This window comes from Rhinoraja longicauda, chromosome 31, assembly GCF_053455715.1.
Source record: "Rhinoraja longicauda isolate Sanriku21f chromosome 31, sRhiLon1.1, whole genome shotgun sequence".
Classification (NCBI taxonomy): Eukaryota; Metazoa; Chordata; class Chondrichthyes; order Rajiformes; family Arhynchobatidae; genus Rhinoraja; species Rhinoraja longicauda.
The window spans coordinates 17514284-17539286 of record NC_135983.1 but is presented as its reverse complement, the minus strand read 5'-3'; the positions used below and the strand labels follow the sequence as shown (position 1 = coordinate 17539286).

The window sequence follows — 25003 nt, the reverse complement described above, 5'->3', positions numbered from 1 at the left end:
AATATAAATAGTTCTTCACTTGTGTCTGACCCATATTAAGTTCAGAAAATAATTAACACAGACTCCCAAAAGTGATTACAAACAATGCTGGAAGTTAAAAAGAGTAAATGGATGGAGAGTTATTGAAATAATAGCTGGGAACTCTGAGGATGTGCTGGTGTTTCTGATGAAGCTGGGCACATGATTGGGGTGGGGGTGAATCAGTCCATGACCATAAAATCCCCGCTGCTCGCCCAGAGTGAGATTTGTTTTCCGTTCCGACGGCAGCGAGTTTTTTTTTTTAGTACAACGATACATTTTTCTTGCAGTTTGAGCGATAGATTTATGTTGATGAGTTGCAATATTACAGCATCCCTGGGAGGCAATCACTACTGACTTCTCAACCAAAACCGTGCACAAAGATCAGTACCTTTTAAAGTGTAACAGAGCATAGCAACTTTACCCACCTCGGCGTGTGGGTTTGTAGCATGTCCCCTGCCGTTAATGGACACACACCGCTGCTCGTGGACTCTAATAGCCCATGTAAACATGCACGTGTTAAAACAAGTCCTGACGCTTTGGAATCAAGAGACAGACCACTGGTTCTTCAGAGTCTGTTGGGAGTTTTAAGCCGGTTGCATGTCCAGATGTGATTACGGCATTATCCAACTTTCTCCAGATGTTCCAGATGCCGCAGGCAACCGTTCGAACGCGAAACTCGAACTGTAAGTACTTGTTCTTTTACCGATTAAATTTTAGTATAACGCTGTTTGAAACTCTACTAGAATGCACCCACTCCTGATGGATGTACTGATAGATGCACCCACCGTGCCGGAGTAACTCAGTCATTCGGGCAGCATCCCTAGCCTAGAGGGAATGGACTGACGATGTTTCGGGTCGGGACCCTTCCTCAGACTCGATCTTTCTGCAGTCCCTCCACAGATCGAGAGTCAAGAGGGTTTAATTGTCGTATATATCGACAACCGTCCACTTAACAATTAAACTCCTCGTTGTCAGCATTTAGAAGTCGCATGGACGGGACATGAACGGGAAATGTTTAGAGCGAGTGAGCCAAACCCGGGCAATGAGGACCAGCGTGGGCAGGGGATCTTGGACGAGTTGGGTCGAGGGCTCTGACTCTTTTCCAGACTTCCTCTCCCCAGTCTGAAGAATGGTCCCCATCCGAAACGTCGTCTGTCCATTTCCCTCCACAGATGCTGCCTGACCGGCTGAATTCCTCCAGCACTTTGTGTTTTGCTGACGATTCCAGCATCTGCAATTCACTGTGCCTCCGAAACACGTGTCCAAACAGTTTGGACCATATAGCTTGGACCTGCCCCGAGGAACTGAGTCAGTGGACTCGCGTGAAAGGGGGAGTGCTCGCCATCAGAGGCAGTTGAAGAGGCGATCCGGTGTGGCGACCAGTTCATTCCCACCACCCTCTCCAGTCCGCACGGTGATGCCCATGTGTCAGGGCTTTCTCTGAGTTGGTCGCGCCGCTAGTAACAAGGGGTAATATATGCCCGAATGAGGTTAACACTGGGTGAAATGAGTGAAAACAACCCCCACCCCATCTGACACCCGCAGCTTCTCATTCACGTCAACCTCGCATTCCCTGTTGATCAATGTTGTCCTATTTTTCTTCCCAGTATTGCTGTCAGCGCTTTATGCTTGGAATCTGCTTCATTCAACGTGCGAGGCCAGTGATCCATGCGTCGGCGTAAATAAGAATGTGTACCTCTGCACCATTATACCGCACGGTGAGTACAACTGTGTACTGTAATCAGGCAAACGCATTTAATTTCAAAGTCTGTCCAGACCTTTACGCACAAGAGGAGCAATGCCAATCCTCAGCAGAGGGGAGAGTGATGGGTTGAATCCTATCAATCTCGCCGACCACACTGTTAAAGTGCATGAAACGAAAGCACAGAAAGCATAGCTGTTAGAGCTCGTGTCTCACACCACCACTGCGGCCTGGGTTCAATCCTGGCTCCTACTCATCTCTGTAGAGTTTGTCTCTCTGGCCATATGGGGGTTCCTCTGGTTTCCTCCCAGCAGGGGTTGCTTGGTTAATTTGCCGCTTGTGTTCTTACTGTGCAGGTTAATGGAAGGGTTGGGGCGGGGAGTTGATGGAAGGTGAGAAAATAAAATGGGATGAGTGCGAGAGAGTGTTGGATGGTTGGCTTGGCGTCGCTGCATTTTAAAAATCCAGATATAATTATCTTGCATGCACTAAATATTTCTGGAGAATTTGCTCCACTTTTATTGGTCGATGGTGGTGTGGTGTTTGTCTACAATTTTTAAATACTGTGTACTCTTTCTGAGTAGATTGGCCTTGTTATGGAGGGAATGTCGTCCAAATTTGCCTGGCGGGTGCCTGGAAGGGTGGCACAGAAGTGCATCTTGTAGAGCTGATGCTTCACAGCACCAGAGACCTGGCTTTGATCCTGAACCAATTTATAGGTTAATTACTCTCTGTATTTGCCCCTAGTGTGTGGGGGCATAGTTGCGAAAGTGGGATAATGTAGAATTAGTGTGAACGGGTGGGTCGATGGCCATTGTGAACTGGGTGGGCCAAAGGACCTGTTTCCATGTTGTATGTTTCAATTCATTCAACCAACAGTCTGTCATGTGAAGGGAATGAATAAACTATGTTTTTAAAAAAAATAAAGAGTTCAGAGAATGAGAGCACCTTATTGGAACTTGCATTTATAAAAAGCTGTGTAGGATAAATGCAGCGAGGATATTTTTTTCTGTTGAGGATTTTACATGGGAATAATAATCTCAAAATAAGGGAAGGACTTTCATTCCTGAAATGAGGAGAAATTTCTTCTCTCAGATATTGGTAAATGTTTGGATTTTCCTATGCCACAGAATGTGATTTCAGACATTAATTTGGTGGTGCAAATTTAAGCTATCAAAGGGCATGGGGGGCGGGCAGGAAAATGATTTTGAGGTATTGGTTTTTACCGAGTGGTGAAAAATGCCCAGTGAGCGAAATGGGCTTCTTCTGAATCTGCTTCTTGTATTCAAAAGCAGCAACAACATTTTGTCTTGTTATTTCTGTTCATGAAAAATGGATGTTACTAGCAATGCCATTGTTAATTGTGCACTTGTTACCTACTGTTTGTTGCGAGTCTTAATCTGGCTTCTGTCATTAGCAACGCAATGTTACCAGTGAAAATTCTGTCTGCAATGTTACATGTGAAACCCATTTTTAGAATTTTTGGGGGCTTGTTGAAGCCCAAGTAATGAAGCTTCTTTCCTTCGCCATTAAAACTTGTGACTTTCAAAACACTTTGTCTTTCAGCTTCATTGTATCCTACCAACGTGAAACACCTTTTGTTCAAAGTGGGGAGTGGGATTGGACCCATCAACAGCACCATGTTCAACAGCTCAAGCCTCTCCTCTGTCACCAACCTAACGATCGTCGACAGTGATGTCACAAATATCGAGCAAGGAGCTTTCAATTCTTTCCTTAGCGTAACTGTCCTGATTCTAGACAACAATAAACTGTCTACCATCAGTGCCTCCTGGTTCACCAGCCCTGCAAGGCTGGTTAAACTTTCTTTGGTCAGAAACAGAATTTGCGCCATTGATGTGACCACCCTGTCCAACTTTACCAATCTGGCCGAACTTGATCTTTCTCAAAATATGATAAGAACCATAGCAGACCAGAGTTTCAGGAATAATTTGAAGCTGTCCTTCCTTAATCTTTCCAATAATAACCTGACCTTGCTGAGGATACAGACATTTGTAGACTTTCATCCCAAGAGGCTTGGTCTCCAGGACAATCCTTGGTGTTGCACCTGTGAACTTGCTGATTTGGCAATCTTCCTCAGAGGTAATTGCTTTTAATGGACTGATTATGTGATTCTTGCTGACTTCCTACAATCTGGGCCGATTCGGAAGTTAAAGTGCGAAATATTGTAGGTGTTAGAAATATTTAGCAGTTGACGGCAAAACTGTAGCAGTTGAACGTGACTTTATCCATGTAAGGAGGCCTCCCCATCTTTATTCTTACTGCCTTTCAACATAAAGCTTGGGAACAATTGAATGCTTACTGAGTCACTTCAGGTCAACCTTAGTAGAGATATTCTATCACATTCTGCTGAAACTGCTGGTCGTGAACCATTTTAACACCCCTTCCCATTCCGATGCCAACTTCTCTGTCCATGGGACTCCTCCATTGCCGCATGCAATAGCACATCATTTTCCTCTTGGGCAACTTACAGTCCAATGAAATGAGCAATGAATTGTGTCATTTCATGCTATATCATAACCCTAAGCCTCCTCTCTTTCCCATGTCCCTTCTCCACCCCAATGTGCTCCTATTTCACCCACTCACCAGTTACCCTGTTTAGTTCCTCTCCTTTGTACACTCATCTCCCATCCCTACATCCCATATTTTCCTTTTATTCCCCTTATTTCTCCTCTCCTCCCCCCCCCCCCCTTCCACACATATCAATAGACAATAGGTGTAGGAGTAGGCTATTTAGCCCTTCGAGCCAGCACCGCTATGCAGTGTGATCATGGCTGATCATCCACAATCAATACCCCGTTTCTGCCTTCTCCCCATATCCCTTGACTCCGCTATCTTTCAGAGCTCTATTTAACACTCTCTTGAAAGCATCCAGAGAATTGGCCTCCACTGCCTTCTGAGACAGAGAACTCCAGATTCACAACTCTCAGTGAAAAGGTTTTTCCTCAGTGAAAAGGTTTTTCCTTTTCACTTATTCTTAAACCCCTTATTCTTAAACCCCTTATTCTTAAACTGTGACCCACCCTCTGGATTCACATTTCACTCCTCTCCTTATCTGACACACTTTTGTCTCCTTTTCACCTCGAGCTTTTGTCACTTACTGCACCGATCTAGCATCACCCCTTCACCTGTACCCACCAGGTACAGCATTTACCAGGCTTTGTCTCGCCCCCACCTCTTTACCTCTCTTCCTTTCCCAACCCCTTCCCCACCCCACCTCCACTCCAATCACTCCGAAGAAGGGTCCCGATCCAAAACATTGTCTGTCCATTTCCCTCAACAGATGTTGCCTGAACCACTGAATTCCTCCAGCACTTTGTGTTTTGCTCGATTCCAGCATCTGTCTGTTTGTTGTATAATCCTGTCTGGCTGCATGAAATTTTGGCCAGATAAGAATGGAAAGATCATTTTGTAATTATGACCAAGTTTATTGATGATCACAATTATTGATATTTATTTTAGATTTACTAAATTAATGATCTTGATTTTGAAATTCTCCTTGGTGCCGTGTTGAGGTTTGAACTCAACTTGTATATCGTTAATTCCTTCCTCTAAATAGTTAGATCAGTGAGGTAAAGGTTGTACTGTTCTTCTACCATGTTAAAAGATTCACAATGTGATTCAATATAACATATTTTGCTAAATAATGAACAGTTCTAAGTTTCAAATTTAGCAAGTATTTGAATGTTCAGGGAACCAAGAAATATGGAGATTGGTGAGGTAACTGGACTCGAGGTAAAAGATCTCATTGTGAGAGGGGGAAGTACTGTTTAGCTATTTCTTGCTTCTCTTTCTTGTATAATCGTTGAATAAATGCAAAAATGATCCATGACATAAATGCAGGTATGAATATATCTTGAAAGAATGGGAAACCAAATGCAAAACATTTTTAGTTACTAGAAATGCTCAACAGGTTGAGGCAACACCTGTGGAAGTTGTAGGTGTCGTAAAGTCCGAATTTTATGTCGATATCAATGCCCGATGAGTTTACTGTTTTTATTTTTAATGTATCTTTATAGTGTTCCAGTACAGCTATCTCAATAATTTGACCTTTAATATTTCCAGACTTTATGAATAAATCTATTCTTGACGACAAGTATTCTGTTACTTGCCTTGATCCTCCCAACTTGCTGGGAACCCCAGTCTGGAATATATCTGATTTTGGCTGTGAGACAACGGCAAGTACAATCCAGTCTTATCAACACCTTCCTTCTGAGAAACGGCTTCCTAAATTACTTGGGCTGCTAGGTATGTTTTACAAATGTTTATTGTATGCTAGACTTTGTGTAACATTTCATTTAAACTCATTTGGTTATCAGTTTTTTCCCTGTGAATAACACATTAGCTGATGGGGATGGACGAACCAGTTCAATCTCCAGTTAGTATCTCTGTTCTGCACCTCCCCCACCATTGCAAAGTTTCTATTTTCAATTTTGTGAATTCTTAAGTTTTTTGAGTGAAAGAGAGGGGTGAAGTCAAATTTTCCATCTTCTCCTCTTGGAGCCATTGGATTGGAGTGCACATAGTGGCACAGGGATGGGCAGACATGTCCCAGCTTCTCTTTGCTGCATTCACTTTGCACAAATGGCACTGTGCCCAAATGCCAATGACATCGGGAAAAGAAAATGTAATGGCAGTTTCTATACCATCTCGAAATCCCACTTCGATAGCCATTACTTCTCGGGGATGAAATGTAGTTATAGCTTACGCACACGTCGCACCCTGATATGACAAAACAAATCTTCCAAACTCCTTTTCTTCATTAATTGGTTTTATTAAAGTAGCACAAATCATAGAGTCATCAGTTTCCGTACTTTATCAACTGTTTCTTCTTCAAACAATATCTAGAAATTCTTGCAGTTATTACCGTATGGTTCTTACAAATATAACCGGTGCGAGCGCATGGTAAAGAACTGTATGCTCACCATCCACCGAGTCTAAACTGACCCACAACCTCTGTCGACACACTAGCCTCCTCCCATCTAGACACTCCCAATTACGCATTAAGTCACACCCACATGCAGGCAAAAAAGACATAAACTAGAAATATTAAAACATAGCCATAACACAATGACAATAACTGAATTAAGCATAAATGGCTCCTACAGAAAATATGTTTGCTTTGTTCAGTCCATTGTATCCCATGTGGACAGAACAAAGCAAAGCTGGAGGTGAAAAATCAGTCTTTGCCAGTTTTCCTTTCTGTCCCTAGTTTCTTTTTTTTTTCTTTCTGGAAAGTGATGGAAGTGCTTTTAAATTTCAGCTCTAACCACTGCGTTCTCACTATGCTTTCTCAGGGCTGCTCTCCATTCCCCTTCTACTAGTTCTGCTTTTGAAAAGGAAACAAGAAAAGAAGCAGATCATACCAGGAAGACAAACAAGCAAAGAACAGGAAAGTGACCTGGAAAAGGAGGCTCGGGAATTAAAATCTAATGCTGAAGGATGGTCAATTTCGGGAGAGGATGGGAACAAAAAACACACAACATCAACAAGAGCAGGGGTTCAACAGGTAAATGAAATTGCTCACAAGGATCTGGCTGAATTAATACATTACAATCAAGAGATATCAATTACAAATGCATCAACGTCTCAATGTTTGACTGAGGAATGGGAGAGTGAAAAAGGCAAGATGGTCACAAGTAAAGAGCAAAGAGCAAGGTGCAATGCCAGTCCTTGCCAGGAAACGTATGATCCATCCTCAACAGTCTTTGACAGACAGTCTGCTGGAGTTCTTGATTATGGAACAGTGAACAATTCAAAAGCATTGGTCCAGAACCAGGACGGGTCGTATGTAACAAAATGGGATAGGAATGGGAATGACAAACCTGTAGGAACAATTGTACCATTGTCCAAAGTGGCAACTGATGATAGCATGAATTGCACAAATGTGAATCCCACTGCGAAGCAAGTTCTAACTATGACAGTGAAGAATGGTAGGCACGATGCAGAGAAAAATTCAATGGCAAGAGCAAAGGTGAGTAAAGAAGATGCTGGTGATACGTGTGATTCAATCAGTGCAGTGAGCAGTGTGACTGAAAGACAATATGGCAGGGAAAGTGAAAAGCCTGAGGAAGATGGAAGTCAAGAAGATATCTCGCAAGTCAGAAGAGGATTTGTTGGTGGCCGAGGAAAGGATTTGAGACCAAAGAATGATGAGAATAGAGTGAAAAAAGGCCAATTGAACCCTCAGGCTGCGACACTTCCTGGCTCAAAATGTGATCTAGCCACAGCAAACAGTGAAACAGCAGATGATACCGGCTCGCCAACCAGTGATGATCGTCCTTGGGACAGCGAGTATGGCTATGTTAATCTTCTGCATGAAATTGTGGAAAATCAAGGACGTCGTACCAGAGAACGATGGAAACAGAGCCAGCGATTCAAAATAACCCATTGAATGTCATAACTTTCAGGCCATCATCTGTAGATTTAGATGGCAAGTTTGATGTGAGCCTCAGTTCTTTGGATGAAAGTCTGTCCATTCGTGTCAAATGCTCTGTCGTACAATGACTAATCATAGTCAATGGCTAATGACAATCCTCCTGATAGTCCTTGGGGTGGTATGAATTATGATAGGGCTGCAGCATTTGAAATGTGCTTAAAAAAATGTAGAGGTTGTGCATATGAATATGTAAATGTGTGAATTGGAAGCAGGATTAGACCCTCAATCCTGCTCTTTCAATTCATAACGTCATGGCTAGCGTGATTTAATCTCGCCTCTGCATTGCTGCCTAACTATGGTAACCATCCAACCTTGCTTATGGAACATCACCCAATGCCTCAAGTATTTAAAAATGTTGTTTCCATTGTCCTATGAGAAAGATTTGCAAAGACTCCTTGCCCTCCTTTGTTGTAGAGTCTCCCACAAGTGGACATTCCAGGACCCACCCAGATCCTTGAGGATCTTGAGCAAAATGCTGGATGAACTTTGCATCTGTGGAGGGAATGGACAGGCAACATTTCCGGTCTAATCCCCTCTTCAGATTCAATCCCTTCAGGATCTTGTATGTTTCAGTCAAAATGTGGTGGTTGACTGGAGCACAATGGTTTTCCATTGGATCCATGGCTTCCCTCCCACGTCATAATGATATGCCGATAGATCAATTATCTACTGTAAATTACCCCCAGTGCAGGGAAATATCAAAAGACTCCAGCAGAGTTGAGGGGCGCACGAGAGAATAAGCTGCAGAGTACACAGGGCATGATCAGGCAAGTGAAAATGCAAGGGGGAGTGTTTCTTTATTTTAGCATAATAAACATTTTACTTTTCAAAATGTCAAAATCTTGAGTGAAGTCGTCAGCATGTGCCCAAATCTTTACCATATTTTGAAGTTAAATGGCTCCTCCCAATTTTCAGGTAAATTTTTGGCTTTTTAAGAAAAAGAATCTTAGCAGATTTGGCAGCTTTTGTCCTCTGTCACTTGGTGAACAAACCCCACGGCTACATTCATCAACAGATTCAATGAGCTGCAGCCAGAAGCCCAGAAGCACTTCACTTTTCAACATGCAGTGAGTGGCTCATGATTACAATTTTTATTCATTTATGGGATCTGGTTTCATTAACTGTAACAAGTTTGCCCATTTGCTGCTGTTGAGGCTCTGTGTTGTGTTGAGGAGCTGAGCTGTTATGGCAAAAGTCGCATATGTTCCAGATTGGTTAAGGAAAGCAGACTTGCTTTACTGGGGTATGAGAGATAATTCAGTAATTTTTTGGTCACTCTCGACCTTCGGGGAGAAAAATAATTGCCTCATTTGTGCGTTAAAGTAATTATGTCAAATTTGCAGGTCACCTAGAAAACTACTTTGCCCCTTGAATGTAAACAGTTGCTCATGTTAGGACTATAATCGATCAAATGTATCCTAACTGAGGCAGCATGGCACATTCCCTGATTATGAAGGCAAGGGCTGGTGAATTGAATTTTTATCATGTTAATAGTAGAAGATTTTTAATTATGAAAATAATTTTCATTGGTGAATAGATTTGAAATAAATATTAGAAAAATGCTAGTATTTCCTTAAAATTGAAATGAATACGCATGCTGAATCGTAACAGGCAAGAGTTGGAACTTTTAGTTTTTCTTTTGTAATCACTTCTGTATTACTTCACAATAAATGATTTGCTTTTGTTGCAATATACTGTACCTTCAGTGTGGCTGGTGCTTTTCCTTCATAAGTTCTTCTCCTGACTACATGTGTAGCTTGTTTCAATACAAAAGTAACTTTGAAAATTGCAAGTATGGCTTTCTGGGGAATGTGTTGTGCAGTGATTTTTTTTTGTCTCCTTCAACATATGGTAATTGAGATAGAATCCTGATCAAACTGCCCAGGAACATTTCTTCTCTCTTTCTCTCATCCCCCCCTCCCCCTTCCCCAACCCACCTCCTCTCACTGCCCCCCCAACACCAACATTTACTTCCCACCATCCTCACATCTGCAAAAAAAAAGTTATTTAAATAATTTTGGTGGTTAGTTTTTAAAAGTCTCCCTTGAGCTTTCAGCCGAAAAGATTGATAACATTACTTGGGTTTAGATCTATGTGGGGTGCATTGGAAAGCTTTGTTTTGCATGCTGTCCAATCGGATCAGATAAATCCCATACATAATACAATCAACCTAAACTTAAGTACGATAGGTACCGCAAATGGGAAGATACAGAGTGCAGAATATGGTTCTCAGCATTGACATGCATACGGAATGGACATATCATGATTGTGGTGGGTCCCTTCCACAGATAAGGCACTTTTCTCTGTAGGGGAATCTGAACTAAAGTGCTTTAAAGTAAATCTTCTACTCCATATTGGCAGTCCATTGATGTGATTAGAAAGGACGAACTCCTATGGTTGAAGTGATAGTGAGGAAATGGTGAGGAACTGGCATTAAAAAGATAAAGCAGGTTGACTAGGTATGTACCTCAGATTTTGCTATGTGATAGTTATCGCCTTAGACAGCTCAGTGTAGCAACTAAGCAACGATCTTAAACAGTGCCGTGGGAGAGCTATTTGCTCATTAAAGTTTTCAGATTCGTGCTCCAGGCTCCCTGAGGTTCTGATCAGTTATTTAACTCATTAACTAAAGTAATTAAGAATATCAGGACATGTCCTGACACATGCCCAGTCTCAATTTGCCTGTCTTCCTGCCGCTCTAGGGGTTGTCAACACTGTTAATGTTTATATCTTGTAACATGACTCATTAACATCTGCACTGAAGCAGAGACCATCTGAGAATAAATGCTGCAGTTACTGAGAATCCCAGGCACCTGCCATCAGACAACAATCACCAGAAGCAGCAGATGGTGGAGAACAGATCTGGAATGGTCTTGGAGAACCTGATGGAATTCCATTCTGTAAAATGACCATTTATAGGAGAAAGATGAACAGTGAGTACAATCCACCTTTATATTCATTATTTCCACATATTTCTGTGGTTCTGCAGTTTTTTCAAGACATTTATACACAAGCGCGCATCACTTTTTTACATGTTGTCCCATTCCAGGAATGATGTGGAGGCTTAGGAGGGGGTGCAGAAAAGATTTATCAGGATGCTGCCTGGATTAACAGGTATTAGCTAAGAGATTGGATAAACGTAGATGGTTTTTCCCAGGAGTGTTGGAGGCTGAGGGGAGACCTGATTGAAGTATATAAAATGATGAGAGGCAGAGACAGTGCAGACGGTCAGAACTTTTTCCCTGGAGTGGAAATGCCCAACACTGAAGACAATAGCTTTAAGGTTAGAGGAATAAACTTTAGCGTAGATGTACAGTACAAGTTTTTTTACAGAGAGCAATTGGTGCTTGGAACACGCTGCCAGGAAGAGTGGTCGAGGCAGATACAATAGTGGTGTATGAGGCTTTCATAGGCAGGTGGATTAGAAGGGAAGCCAGGGCTAAGAAGATTGGTTTATCTTGGCATCATGTTGGGTATGGACATTATGAGGCAAATGGTCTGTTCCTGTGCGATACTGTTCTACGTTACTGTAGTATAATACGTTTTTGAGTGGGTTCTGTGTTTAAATATGTAAGCACCCCATTTCTGGCAGCAAACCTGCTCACATTCCTGAAAGTTGGTATTCCGGACCTAATCCCAGCCCCAGTTACACTGAACATTGAATCTGCAGTTTTAGGTAACTGACCTATGAACAACCCACCTTCTCCCTCTCTTCTCTGTGCCCCACCTGGACTTACACCCTTTGCTCCCCTTCCACTTATATTCCTCCCTCCAGCTTTCCAATTTTCACCTCTTCTATTCTTATTCCTCACTTTTTGTCTTTTTATCTCTGGCCTTTGTCCAAAAATCTACCTATCACCCCCCCCCCCCCCCTCGCACCCGTATCCACCAATCACGGGCCAGGCTTTGTCCTGCCCCTCCTCTCTTCCAGCTTTCCTTCCCCCCCCACCACAATCAGTGTGAACAAAGGTCCTGGCCCAAAACATTGTCTATCCCTGTTCTCCAGAGATGCTAACTGACCTGCTAAGTTACTCCAGCACTTTGTGTCTTGTTTTTTGTAAACCAGCATGTGCAATTCCTCGTATCTCAGTCCCAATTGGCTGTGTGACAGGAGGCAGAGGTGGATCGATGTTGTATTGAATGGATCTATGTTGTATTGAATGTATATGTATATAAACGACTTGGATGAGAATGTAGGGGATGTAATTAGTGAGTTTGCAGACAACATGAAAATTGGTGGAGTTCTAGGTAGTGAAGAAAGTGGGACATGGGTCAGCTGGTAAGATGGGCAGAGCAGTGGAAGATGGAACCAGGTAAATGTGTGGTCTAGCATTTTGGGCAGTCACAGGGCATGTAAATGGCAGGAATCTTGGCAATGTTGATGTACAGAGAGACCTATTTGTGCAAGTACATAGCTCCCTGAAATGGTAACACAGGTAGATGGGATAGGAAAAAGTGGAATTTGGTACGCCTGTTGTGGCATTGAGCATAAGAATTGGGTTATCCTGTTGCAGTTGCACATTTAGAAACTGGGTAAGAGGAGTTGGGCAGGAATTTGGGTCAGATCAGCCATTAACATTGATATGGCCGCCTAGTCTTAAATTCATGTCATTAAAGTTATGACCTCATTAAATTGGTTACTGTAAATTTTCAGAATAAGGAGGCTAATCTTAAATACGGAGGTGATATCAGGAAGCTTATTTCCTTGGACAAAAGCTGTGGAAATTGACAATTCTCCTCTCCCCCCGTAAGTTGTAGATAGGAAATTAAGTGATAGACCTTGGTTTGGCCAAAGACAAGAAATATCTTTGTAACTGTTGTGGGTGAAATAAGTGAAGGTTAGCTAAGATCTAATTAAATGGTGGATTACATATCGGCACTAGACTCCCACGTCCCTTTTGTGTCTCTCAACAGATATTTTTGTGTTCCTGTGTGTCGTTGCAGTGCTGCTGTCGGCTGCTGCTCCACAATGTCCCAGCTTCTGCACCTGTGCTGAAGATGTGGCCAATTGTAAGTCTCTGCCTTCACTGCAACCAGGTAAGTGGGGATTTCAGCAGGAGTTGGAGGCACAGGCGGGTTCCTTGGATAAGTGTATGAGAGAGAATAGTTCAGACCAGTGCCTCTATCACCCTTGAGCAAAATTTGGCCTTTGGGCCAAAGATTTATTTTAAGATGGCGTGGCTAGATGAATTGATAATTCTGTCAAAATGATTTGGGTTTGCAACCTTTATCAATCACAAAATTAAATCATTAAGTTAAAAAAAAAAGTAAAATAAAATTAAAGGATGAAATAAGAGGGGAAAGAATTCTATCCACGGGCTTAGAAAATCCTGGAAGGATTCAGTCACAGACACGCAATGAATATTGCAACGATCTTGAATTCTCCTGCTCGTTGTGCGCTAAAAGTTGCACAAGAGCAGCAAAGCTTTGTGTCAAACCAGTTTAATATCTTTTGCTGGGCTTTTCCATCAACGTTTGCTATAATTTTCATCAATTTTGAATCCCCTGCACGACCCAGTGTCGATCCTTCACTGCCAATTGTAGTCGACGGCCAGAGATTGGGAAGCGGAAGTTTAGACAGTCATGCTGATAGCTGGAGGATGGGAGGAGGCGAAATGTCAGCAGGGACCAGTGGAACTAAATGGCTCCTGAAAATTAGTATTAATTTATCCTCTTGTCTCTTTTGTGTAAGTGCTTACAGATTTACCAAAGTCTATGCAAACGATCTTGCTTCAGGGGCAAGGATTGTCACAAGTCGCAAGGATTGAACCAAGAGCTTTGCAGAACTTCTCCAGCCTGCATTACATGTCCATCACTGAGTTCAGACTCTCGCTTTCCAGCCACGCCTTCTATGGGTCAGTGGGCGGACAGAGTAGCCTGCAGCTGCTGGAACTCACCGCAAACAATCTCTCCAGTTGCAACGTGGAAAGCTCAGCCTTCAGGGGCCTGTCAAATCTGACCACACTCAACCTGTTCCAAAATGATCTGGATGTGCTGAAGGCACCCTGGTTTTCAGACCTGGCCTCGCTTCACACATTAAATGTGCAATCAAATAAGATCTCCTATCTCCCACCACGCATATTTGCAACACTGCGGCTGCTGAAAATACTTAATGCATCTAGGAATCTCATCCAATACCTATCCACAGACACATTCTGCGGCCTGGGAGCCCTCTATGAGCTGGATTTGTCTAACAACAAGCTTGCTTTCATTGCCAGCGATGCCTTTGAACCCTTTCACAATCTGAAGCAGCTGAATCTGAATGGCAACCAGCTTGTGACATTGGCTGCTGTCCCCGAGTCCGTGCAGAAGATGCAGTTGCATCACAATCCCTGGGAGTGCAGCTGCCAGTTGATGATGTTGCTGGAATCACGGCGAAAGGCTGTAGAGGATGCTGGTAGTCTCATGTGTGGGAACCCGTGGCCACTGAAAGGAAAACTCATCCTGGATCTGCATTCCACTGAATGCTCAACCACAATCCCAGTGCCAGCAACTACGGCCTCACATGTCGCTCCTACCCTAGGTGCTCAAGCTGTGGTTGGTGGATTTATTGGTGAGAATATATTACTTTTTTACAATCTCAAATATAACATCCCAAAGATGGGAGGTGCATTGGCCACTGTAAGTTATATGATCCTAGGAAGCTGAGTAGATTTTGGCCAATGTCTAAGGAAATAAAGATAATTATTTGTACGCAACTTGGCTGGCAATTGTAAATGACGAATGTCCTTCCAGAGGCAAATATTCAAAGTGGTCTTTGTTTTTAAACCCTTTCAAATTGGGTTCAAATGTCAGTGGACCAAAAGCAACACTGTACATGAGCTGGAAGTCTATGTAGCACTAACGGATTATTTGCATTTTAACCATGTGCAATTATAACTACTGTATTTTAAAAACAGTTAATGGCATAGTTTATACAATATCTTTTAAACAGTTATAAATTAAAATAAGTTAATAATTCAACAATGGGACTTGTTTATCGATTAAGGTGGGGGAAACAGTTGATAATCTGGGAATTCTCTGAATTTTAAACAATGGTCCCGGTCTGGTCAACAGCCCTTCAAAGTTCAGCCTAAGTTTGTTAACGGGTGAATGTATTCGGTCTTTTTAAATATTTCATAATCCAGAAGGCAAACTGCTGAAGTCAAGTATAGAACAGGGGCCAAGTTTGAGGTGGTTGCAACATGACACAATGATTTGTTTATGTGTCAAATTGGGCCGGACTGCAGAGGAGATACTGAGAGAGGTGATGGATTCATTCTCAATTTGGTCAGCCATATTCTAATTTACACGGGAGTCATGTTTGCAGGTGGATTTTGATAATTACATTCTTTCATCACCAATCTCGATCCTAATCTCTCCAACTGGATCTTATCTTGGCCTGCCACCTTCTCTTCTGATTTCTGCCTCAGACCTTGTAGGTGCTATTTAACTTCCCTGTGGTGAGAATTTGAACAAGATTGCTTTGGCATTCAAATTAATAGTTCAGAAGATTCCATTCAGATCTTATCAGTGCTTGCACCTTGCTGTTCCCACAGGCCTGAGCAAACACAATGGACTGACTGTTACTGATGATACACAGTCATGCCTTTTAATCAACAACTACACAAGGCGTGGAAGGCTGCGGACTCACCTTGGGTAAATGGGTGCCACAGTGTGTCGAAGAGACAGTTTCTGTGCTGGTTTACTCCGACAAGAGCAGCTTATCCCACATTTTCAGCCTCTAACAATTTTTGTCTGTTTGATTATTTCATAGACCCAATCCTTGTGTAAAATTGAAATATAGGAAGTCAGTTCGACACAGTTGGGCTGTTTGTTGTCATTATAATATTGAGTTTCAAAATAATTTTGTTCCTACAAGGAGATAATACAGTATTTAATTTTCCTCTTATTCATTCTCTTACTAAAATGCCATGATACTCTGTTATATTTTACAGTGGTTTAAATATTCAAAGTATCCTTCTGATTTGGCTAGCAAGGAGACTAGAGCTCCTAAACATTGAGGCCCAATGTGCACAAGCAGGATAAGCCTGCCTTGAGAGCTATTTGGACATAAATTGGAATGGACTTGAAAGGATACGACTCGACTACACTTAGAAAACTCTGGGTGATAAAGTATTTTCTACACTTCCATTTGCAGCTGTGGCATTGTTTATTTTAGTACACAATAATCCAGGATTCTGTGATCTTTCCATCCTAGGGGGATGTTTACTGGTGGGAGCTATCTGGCTGGTTACCTGGCTGGGGAGGAGACACTGGAGAGAGCAATACCCGAGGAGTCGCAAGAAGGACAGCTATGAGGCAAAGGGAAAATTACAAACAAAGACACCAAGTGAAACACCAATGGAATTGGATGCCAGCAACCTGAATGCCAATCTCCCTGTGATTGCTTCACATCAAACGATCAATGAGACAGAAAACGTTAAGGGTAACCAAGTGGAGCAAGGGGAAGAACCTTTAAAGATCCCCACAGAGTTATGGACGGCCATGGAAAGAGTGATCAGGGAAAATAACACAAAGAACAAGAGACTACGACCCTGTAAAACGTTACCCTGTTTACTTCAAGCTGCTAATGTTGTCCACATACAGAATGAAAGGACAGTCAGTGTTAGCAGTGCGATCATGGATGAAGGAAAAGGAAGAAGCTGGGGAAATACTGAAAGAGGTGATAGATTCATTTTTAATTTGGTTGGCCATTTTCTAACTTGTAGGGCAGTTAAATTTGCAGGTGGATTTTGATAACCGTATTCAATCATCAGTTTTGCAAGAGATAATTTGTCTGAGAGGTTGCTGTTGGGAATATTTTGGTCTTTGTGTGTGCTCAAAATGGATCCTTGCAATAACATCAAACCCACAATGACAAACAAGAAGGCTACATGGTATGGTACACTTGCCTTCATCAGTTGGGACATTGCATCAAGAAGTCCTGTTGCAGCATTATAGGACATCCCAAGCCACAGTTGGGAGTATTGTGTACAGTTCTGGTTGGCCCATTACAGTAAAGATATGGGAGCTTTAGAGAAAGTGTAGCAGACATGTATCAGAATACTGCTTGGATCATAGGGTATCAATTATAAAGAGAGTTTTGACAAACTTGCACTGTTTTCTCTGGAGCTTCTGAGGTTGAGGGAAGACCTGATACAAGTATATAAATGATGTGAGGCATAGATAGGGTAGACAGTCAGAACCTTTTTTCTCAGAGTTCAAATGTGCCGAGGTATAAGGTGAGCAGACTAAGTTTAAAAGAGGTGGGTGGGACAAGCATTTTTACACAGTGGTGGGTGCCTGAAAAACACTGCTCCAGGTGGTGGAAGCAGATACAATAGCATTTAAGAGTCTTTTAGATAAGTACATAGATATACAGGGAATGGATCATGTGCAGGCAGAGGAGATAGGTTTAACTTGACATCATGTACAGCACAGACATTGTGGCTGAAGGGCCTGTGCTGTACTGTACTTTTCCAGGCTCTATGTTGTCCTGGGCCAGATAGTAACGATCCTATGAGAGTCAAATCAGGTCACCCCAATTGAAGCATTTATATTTTACTTGTCCATACTCTAAGTCACAGTAGCATGGTGAGGGCATTACTGATGGAGAGTCTGGACGTTATATTCACCTACAACATCGTAAACAGCTAATGCCTTATTTTTAATTTCCCACAGAGAAAATGCCCATCCACTCAGCCACCAGCAGTTCACTTCACAACCTGAAGTTAACAAAGAAGGGCCAATGCAAACTTCAAGAAAAAATGCAGGAAGATACTCCATGCAAAGCTATCCTGTCAAAAGAAGAGAAAACTGCCCTGCAAGTGTCCAAGTCCTCGAATGACCATAAAGTAAATGATACCCCATCACTGGAGATGGAAGGAAGAGTTGGTGTTGGACTGCCTGAGTATCAGCAGACATTATCCCAAAGCCATCAGTGTGAAGAACCAATATTGAATACCTCTCAAAAGCACAACTTGCAGCAAGGCAGTAAGCATCACAGTGAAAGCTCTCAATTCACAAAAAGACCCAAGATGGTACTTGACTCCGAGTTCAATGTATGTGATGCAGTAAACGTGGAAAACAACATATCATTTATAACCGGAATGGACGTGACAACCACACCCATTTTAATATTTGCTCACGATGAACATGAACAGCCAGGACATGAGCTAAATGAAATAGAGGTGCCTATCGGCAAAGAGTCTGATGGAAACACACTGGGGTTAAATAGCACCCTCTCTAAAGCACCCATTTCATTAGTAGGTAGTTCTGCTGGACCTAACAATGGTGTAACTTTAACAATCAACACAATTACTGAGGATAAAGTGAGCCAGGCTGGATCAGCAACGACATCATTTAGCTGGCCTTACGCGTGGAGTGTGCAGAGTCAAGAGAATTGGAAACAAAGTACCACGACACTTGATTCAGCTCCACTTTCAGAACGGCCGGAGACAAACCTCTCACTGAAGTTGTCTTCAAAGACTGGCGCACCCATGCAATCAAGTACCAGGATAATAGACCAAGGAGCTAATCTGGATGTGGAAGAACGGACCAAGAGATCTGAGCCACGTTTCCAAAATACATTTGCCAGAACTGAAGCCTCAACAAATACGAAATTGGACTTGGAGCCACTGGGACACATCCAATGCCCAACACATCCAGGGAAGTTATTGGATAGGAATGCAGAAGAAAGGAGAGACTCCAATCTACACAAAAGGCATTTTGGTAATACAAACTATACCAAAAAAATGTACAAATCGGTTTTTAAATTAGTGGATGAGGTGCAGTTTCCAGCTGCGGAAGAGAAAATGCAGAATAAAGCATCACAAAACTCGCCAATTCTCAGTGACGGGGAGAGCAGGGATAAGCTTAAACTGCAAAATATTTTGATTCCACTCTCAGTCAAAAATAAAGATCTACAGCAATTTGAATCTTCTGATCCGGCACTCAAATCGGCGGCACACTTAAGTCCGTTTTACAGCCGGTGGTTCTATAAGAGAGAATTTGGAACTGGGTTTGGGAAATGGAATCCAACTGTACCTGAAGGAGTCGACTGGAATACGGTGCCAAATGTTCACTCTGAAAAGAGCCGTGGAAGTCCGACTGCTGATCAGATACAAACCAAGGCTGAGGGAGTTACTGTGGTCAGAACCTGGAAGGACATCCATTTACCCAAGCACTTTGTTAAGCTTAACCCACCCACCCGTGGCGAGCGTTTTGCCAATGACGAACTCACAGTTATTGGCGTGTTTCATAATCTGAGGAAAACATTGGATTTTGATTAAAAGTCACGTTGATTTTCTTCAGTCAGCCATCAACTTAAATTCAGTCTGAAGAAGGGTCTCGACCTGAAACGTCACCCATTCCTTCTCTCCTGAGATACTGTCTGACCTGCTGAGTTACTCCAGCATTTTGTGAATAAATACCTTCGATTTGTACCAGCATCTGCAGTTATTTACTTACACAACTTAATTTGGTCAAATTATTTACAAGTTTTATAAGACTAAATGTACTCTTCCCTGTGCAATGAGACTTACCCAAGGTTTGCATGTTGTGATGTCTTGAGAGGTCGGGAGCTTTTCTCTTGAAGGTTGGGAGGTGTGGGTGCCGGAAATGAAGACAGAAAAGTTCTTGTTTTCAAACTTAAATTCCATATATTTAGTCTTTTCCAAAAACAGGTAAACTTAATTGTTTGCAGACAGGTACACAAAACCAAAACGGGTAGTTAAATCAAAACTGAAGCTTGCTGCCTTCTTACAAAATATAACTCAAACACTGCTTCTCTCCCTGCCTGCTCCAGTTGTTGTCTCTCTCTTTAAATACAATGCTTCCCTTCCCTTTTAGCTCTCTCACTGAGGCAATCAGCTCATCTCGTTCAGCTGGGCAGCAATCAGTGTCAGCAGCAATCAGTGTCAGCAGGGCAGGCAGCCCTGTTGACTATGGGTTTTGTAGTCTTTTGCTGGCAGCCATGATGGTTTGTAGTCCTCGTTGCATCCACCGGGAGGAAATGTATCTCCCCTCTATGACTCTACCTCTCATGATATCACAATGTGTACAAACTTGTAATCAACAAAGCAATTTCACAAACGTATCAAGAAACAGCTGACATTATCGCAGAATTATATTTTCATCCTCCATCACCAACAACTGGACAAATCTGTTGAAGGTGGTTACACACTAATGTATAGTCATATAATTCCTCCATAACAACTTCAGACCTGTGGTAAATTAAATGGCCAAGGAATACATCTGCCAATGACGTTTCTCACTCTGTGAGAAACACCAAGAGGATTAACCACTGGATGTAGCAAAGGCATAGGAAGTACTTTGGATGTGAAATTCAGGATGGGGTTGGTGGACTGACTCTGGACATTGCTAGGCTGTGCTGTGGCAGATGGTGAGAGAACCAAGATGGGGAAATCCACTCTCCTTCATTCTCACTCATCTATCACTCATTTGTTCCCCAGAGGTGTGGTGACTCTGAGATAACGTCCACCTTCCTTAGGACTTTTACTGTATTCTAGAGCATTACAAAACTGTAAAACAGAATATATCAATAATACAGCTTGCAACTCAAGACTGGTCATTTGTGAGGTTCTCGTCAGCAATAGCAGTCCAGCACATTCCCCTGCCTGGCGTATTTCTAACATTATCATCGAGCCACATGCCAACCCTGGTCTACAAAATGTAGAAGAGGAGAATTTGGTCTTAACCAAATGTTCTGATCAATGAGGTGCCAATCTCATGTTATTACAAGACAGCAAAAGCATCAGGCTTTAAGCAGAGCAGATGATTCCATAATCCAATGCATTAGGTAAAAAAATTGTATTCCTAACATATCCAGTAATGGATGCAGCATTTAAAATGAATTGCAAGAGAAGTTTCATTGAATATCCCCATCTCAGTGAAGCTGGAGAGTGCAAGTCTTGCTGAAGCAAATCAGTGTGAAAAACTGACAAAACATATCCAATTAAGCCAATTACCATCATCAATTTACTCCAAACCATCAGCGAAATGCTGGAAGGTGTCATCCTTTGCATAAGAAAGCAGCACTTACAGTCACCAACATGTTATGAGTCACCGATTCTCGTTTCTCTCAAGGCCATTCAATTCCAGACCTTGTTATAGCTTTGCGTAGGAAGAAACTGCAGATGCTGAGTTAAACCTAAAACAGATACAAAAAGCTGGAGTAACTTAGCGGGCCAGGCAGCAGCATCTCTGGAGAGAAGGAATGGGTGACGTTTCCGTCACCCATTCCTTCTCTCGCTGCCTGGCCCGCCCGCTGAGTTACTCCATCTTCTTGTTATAGCTTTAGTGCGACCAGTTTAATGCAACCGTTCAAACGCCTGACCGTGTGGTTTCAAAGATCCCTACGATAAAGAATCAGAAGCAAAATACTCTCCTCCAGCTAGAGTCATATCTAACACAAAAACATCTACCTGTTGGTAGTTGAAGCCAACCATTTTAGCCCCAGGATATCACTGAGCCAGTTCGGCAGGGCATGATCCAACTATCATCAGCGGTCTGAATGAAGCATCACCCAACATTGCATTGATTAAATGGCGTAGCCTCGATGGGCCAAATGGTCTAATTCTGCTCCTATAACCTGTGACATTAAATGTTACGATTTATTCACAAAATGCTGGAGTAACTCAGCAGGTCAGGCAGCATCTCGGGAGAGAAGGAATGGGTGACGTTTCGGGTCGAGACCCTTCTTCAGACTGACCGTCATCTCCATCGCCACAGTTGTTATCAGGTTTGCTGTGACATTTCTGTTTACATTTTGGATTTGTCGCACATCACGATCTTGGTTTTGCCATAAGGATCACAAAGCACATGAGTGTAACAATTCTTACTGAAAGTCAATCATCGGCTGCATGCAGCAATTTATTTCTGATTTTTTACATTCATGGACACTTCATTTAACAGTATAAAATGATGACACTTTTCTTTCAAAGCAATATATTACAGTTGAAAGGTACAAGAAAAAAGTCAAAACGATCCTTTAATATGTTGTTTGCAATTGGAAAAAATGGGAAGTACACTGGAAGATCACAGGCAACAGGTATCAAATTCAATGCTATCTTTAAAATACGTGATGAAAAAGACATACTTTCATAATATAATATGTAAAGATAGTTCTGTTTTATCGAATGGCATTACACAAAATAGATGCTCTTAAAAAGAATTTTTAATTCGCCTCTCCCCCAAAATGATATGTTGTTACTCCAGCTGTAAACCAAACAATCTGCGGAAATCTGATCAGATTGACTGTAATGCATGTCAGAACACCAGTGCATCTGTAGTATTGCAACATATTCATTCAGCAGAGAGGCCATGCTTGGGAGGGTGAGCGGCCCCAGGGGGAGCGGGGGGGGGGGGGGATGAAATGTGGTGGTGGAATAAGTTGACACTAAATCAGAATGAGAGTATCATTAATGGCCTCCCACCGTTTAATTGTGGGAGAAAAATCATTCTTAGTGAGTTATTGCCAACACCCAAATGCTAAACACATGCAGGTTTTAAAATTCGGTGACCATTTATGCATTCAAATGGTAAGTTTGAATTTGGCAGTGTTCTGTTCTGAATCCTTGAATGAATCATTAGTTTTCCCAAGGCTCTTTGCTCTGCATCAGCTGGAGTTTATTTTAGTAGTTTGGGTGTTTTGCAGATGTAACAAAATGCAAAAGCGTTATTGTTCAAGTGGACTCATATAATTACCAAATAGATCACACAAGAACTATTTTCTGGTCTCAGCGGCCTTAGAAAAAGCTCTTTGCTCATTTTGAAAGTACTTTACGTTCAGGTTTGTTGCTATTTCCATTCAGGACAGGTGCAGCAATACTAAACAGCTAGAAGCTTAGATGCAGTGCCATGGGTGCACGTAGCTTGCTTGCGAGGTGCACTTTGGTACTCTGTTGAGTATCCATACCATGGCTGGGTCAGATAAGTAGCATGCTGAATGTGTTTCAATGTCCTCAGAAGCTTGAGAGTTCCACAGCTTACGTAGTTACATTCCTTGTAGATGGGCTTCTGTCTGCAGTATCACAGGGATTTGAAACTGAGCTTTGATGGAAGGTGGGTGTGAAACCAGACACCATGAATGGTGGCAAATAAATGCCACAAACGAGGTACTATGGATCACATCGTCCTTGCATTGAAGACCAGAGGCATGAGAGGGACAACTGATGAATTTGTTGAGTTTGAGGCTCTGTATGTTTCAGTAACTGGACGTCCACATTAACTTCCATAATTTCCATTTTCCCAAATAAGCCCGTTGATCGCCACCGTCAACTCATGTAGTTTCCATGAACTGTCCAAACTCCAGCTTTAGATGTGGTGAGAAAGATCTATGCAAGTTATTTTGAAGTGTTCGACCCAAAATCTATTACTGTCTTACAATAGAGTTATGTTGATGCACGTAAATTTCTATTTACGCTATCATCTTTTTTTGATTCTAATGTTCTGTACCTCAGGGTCATCCTCTACACAGAGAGCAATGTGTCGACACAGTCAAACCGTGGTACAACCGCTGACTGGGGCCTGTATGTTTCCCGTTCTTTGTGATAGACAATGACATGCCATAATTTTATAACAAAATAAATACACGTTCCGCAACTATCTCAACAGTGTGCAATACAAGTGCCCATGTTCCCTTGCACACCCATTAAAATTGTTCAAGTTATTTGTTCCAAATGAATATGGACTGATGCTTTCTCTCCTGCACAGTTTTCCTGATATTTTTCACATATTTGTCCACGGTTCCTTATTTCTTGTTGGCAAGTAATTGATGATTTAGCCCAACGATGAGTCAGACTGAAGGCACCACTTTCCATTCAAACCAGCAATGAGAAATTAATAACTGTGCAAAAATGGATCGGAGATCAAATAGCTCCAGCAATTATCCTATAACAATTGTCCAAGCACATTTATGTAGAAAAAGATCTTGAAAGCATTTGTCCCTTTGGCACCAAAGGATCCTTTGAATTAATTTGACACAGCAACATCGGCACCTGGACAGTGGAAAGAAAGATCATGCCATACCTGTACATATGTCTGAGTCACAAATACTATCTGGGAGACAGTATCAGGGTAATCTGCTCACCAATAATAGAAATAGGACCACTTGTCCCAAGTAGGTCGAGTTCAAATAAATAAACAGCACGTCCCATTCTACATGGTACAAAAATATATAAAATAAGTCCACTATCTGGACATGAAATTATGCATAATATATCAAGTAAACATTTTCTTCATATGTTGCTTTAGTCTGAGTCAATGCTGATTTTCAACTGGCATAGTTCCATTAAACCTGTTGTATTTCAAGGTCTAATCAGAGTAACCACGGTGATCTATTTCAATTTGTAAACTGGTCGTATTTGGTAATGCAAAACTTCAATCAGCATAGTTTTGTTTCAAAGTGTCAGTAGGACCATCTTCTGTGCATAACAGTATGCTGTCATTTATGTAAAATCAAGATGGTGTCTTACAAATTGTCAGGGATCCAGCGTTTATAGTTCCGTTTCATTCTTTGCCTCCTCATTGGATGGGAACAACCTGCAAGGCTTGCTCTTCAGGCTGCTTGAACCATTTTGAACATTGGCCAGTGGGTCAGAACGAATCAGGTACCTAATCAAAAGTACAACAGTCCAGTTAACAGCAGTACAATACTTTAAACAAGGTGCCGAAACCCTCTGCCTTCAGGTCAGGTTAGAAAAACTGAAACCATCAATGTCAATGGCCAGTGAAGTGTTAGCATTTAAAGGTTACATACGGCGTCAGAACTACATGTTCCTCATTTTAAAATCTGCCTGACCATTTTCCCAAACTCTGTA

At 42.0% G+C, this 25003-nt stretch overlaps 2 protein-coding genes across 9 annotated transcripts in view; one reads left to right on the top strand and one right to left on the bottom strand.

Moving 5' to 3' along the window:
* Window positions 1-618: 618 nt before the first annotated feature.
* Window positions 619-9791, top strand: LOC144608274 (uncharacterized). Its single transcript, XM_078425883.1, has 5 exons — window positions 619-704; window positions 1567-1739; window positions 3290-3823; window positions 5807-5989; window positions 7039-9791. The coding sequence occupies exons 1-5, from the start codon at window positions 619-621 to the stop codon at window positions 8133-8135; spliced, it is 2073 nt and encodes a 690-aa protein (XP_078282009.1). The 3' UTR covers window positions 8136-9791.
* A 12250-nt stretch (window positions 9792-22041) lies between these two features.
* The window catches only part of LOC144608490 (potassium channel subfamily T member 1-like), a 291806-nt gene continuing 288844 nt past the window's right edge, over window positions 22042-25003 (bottom strand). For all 8 annotated transcript variants that reach the window (XM_078426315.1, XM_078426319.1, XM_078426320.1 and 5 more), the window contains one exon: window positions 22042-24797. In XM_078426315.1, the coding sequence (XP_078282441.1) occupies window positions 24680-24797 (118 nt within the window). In that variant the 3' untranslated portion in view covers window positions 22042-24679. The remainder of the gene's footprint in view (window positions 24798-25003) is intronic.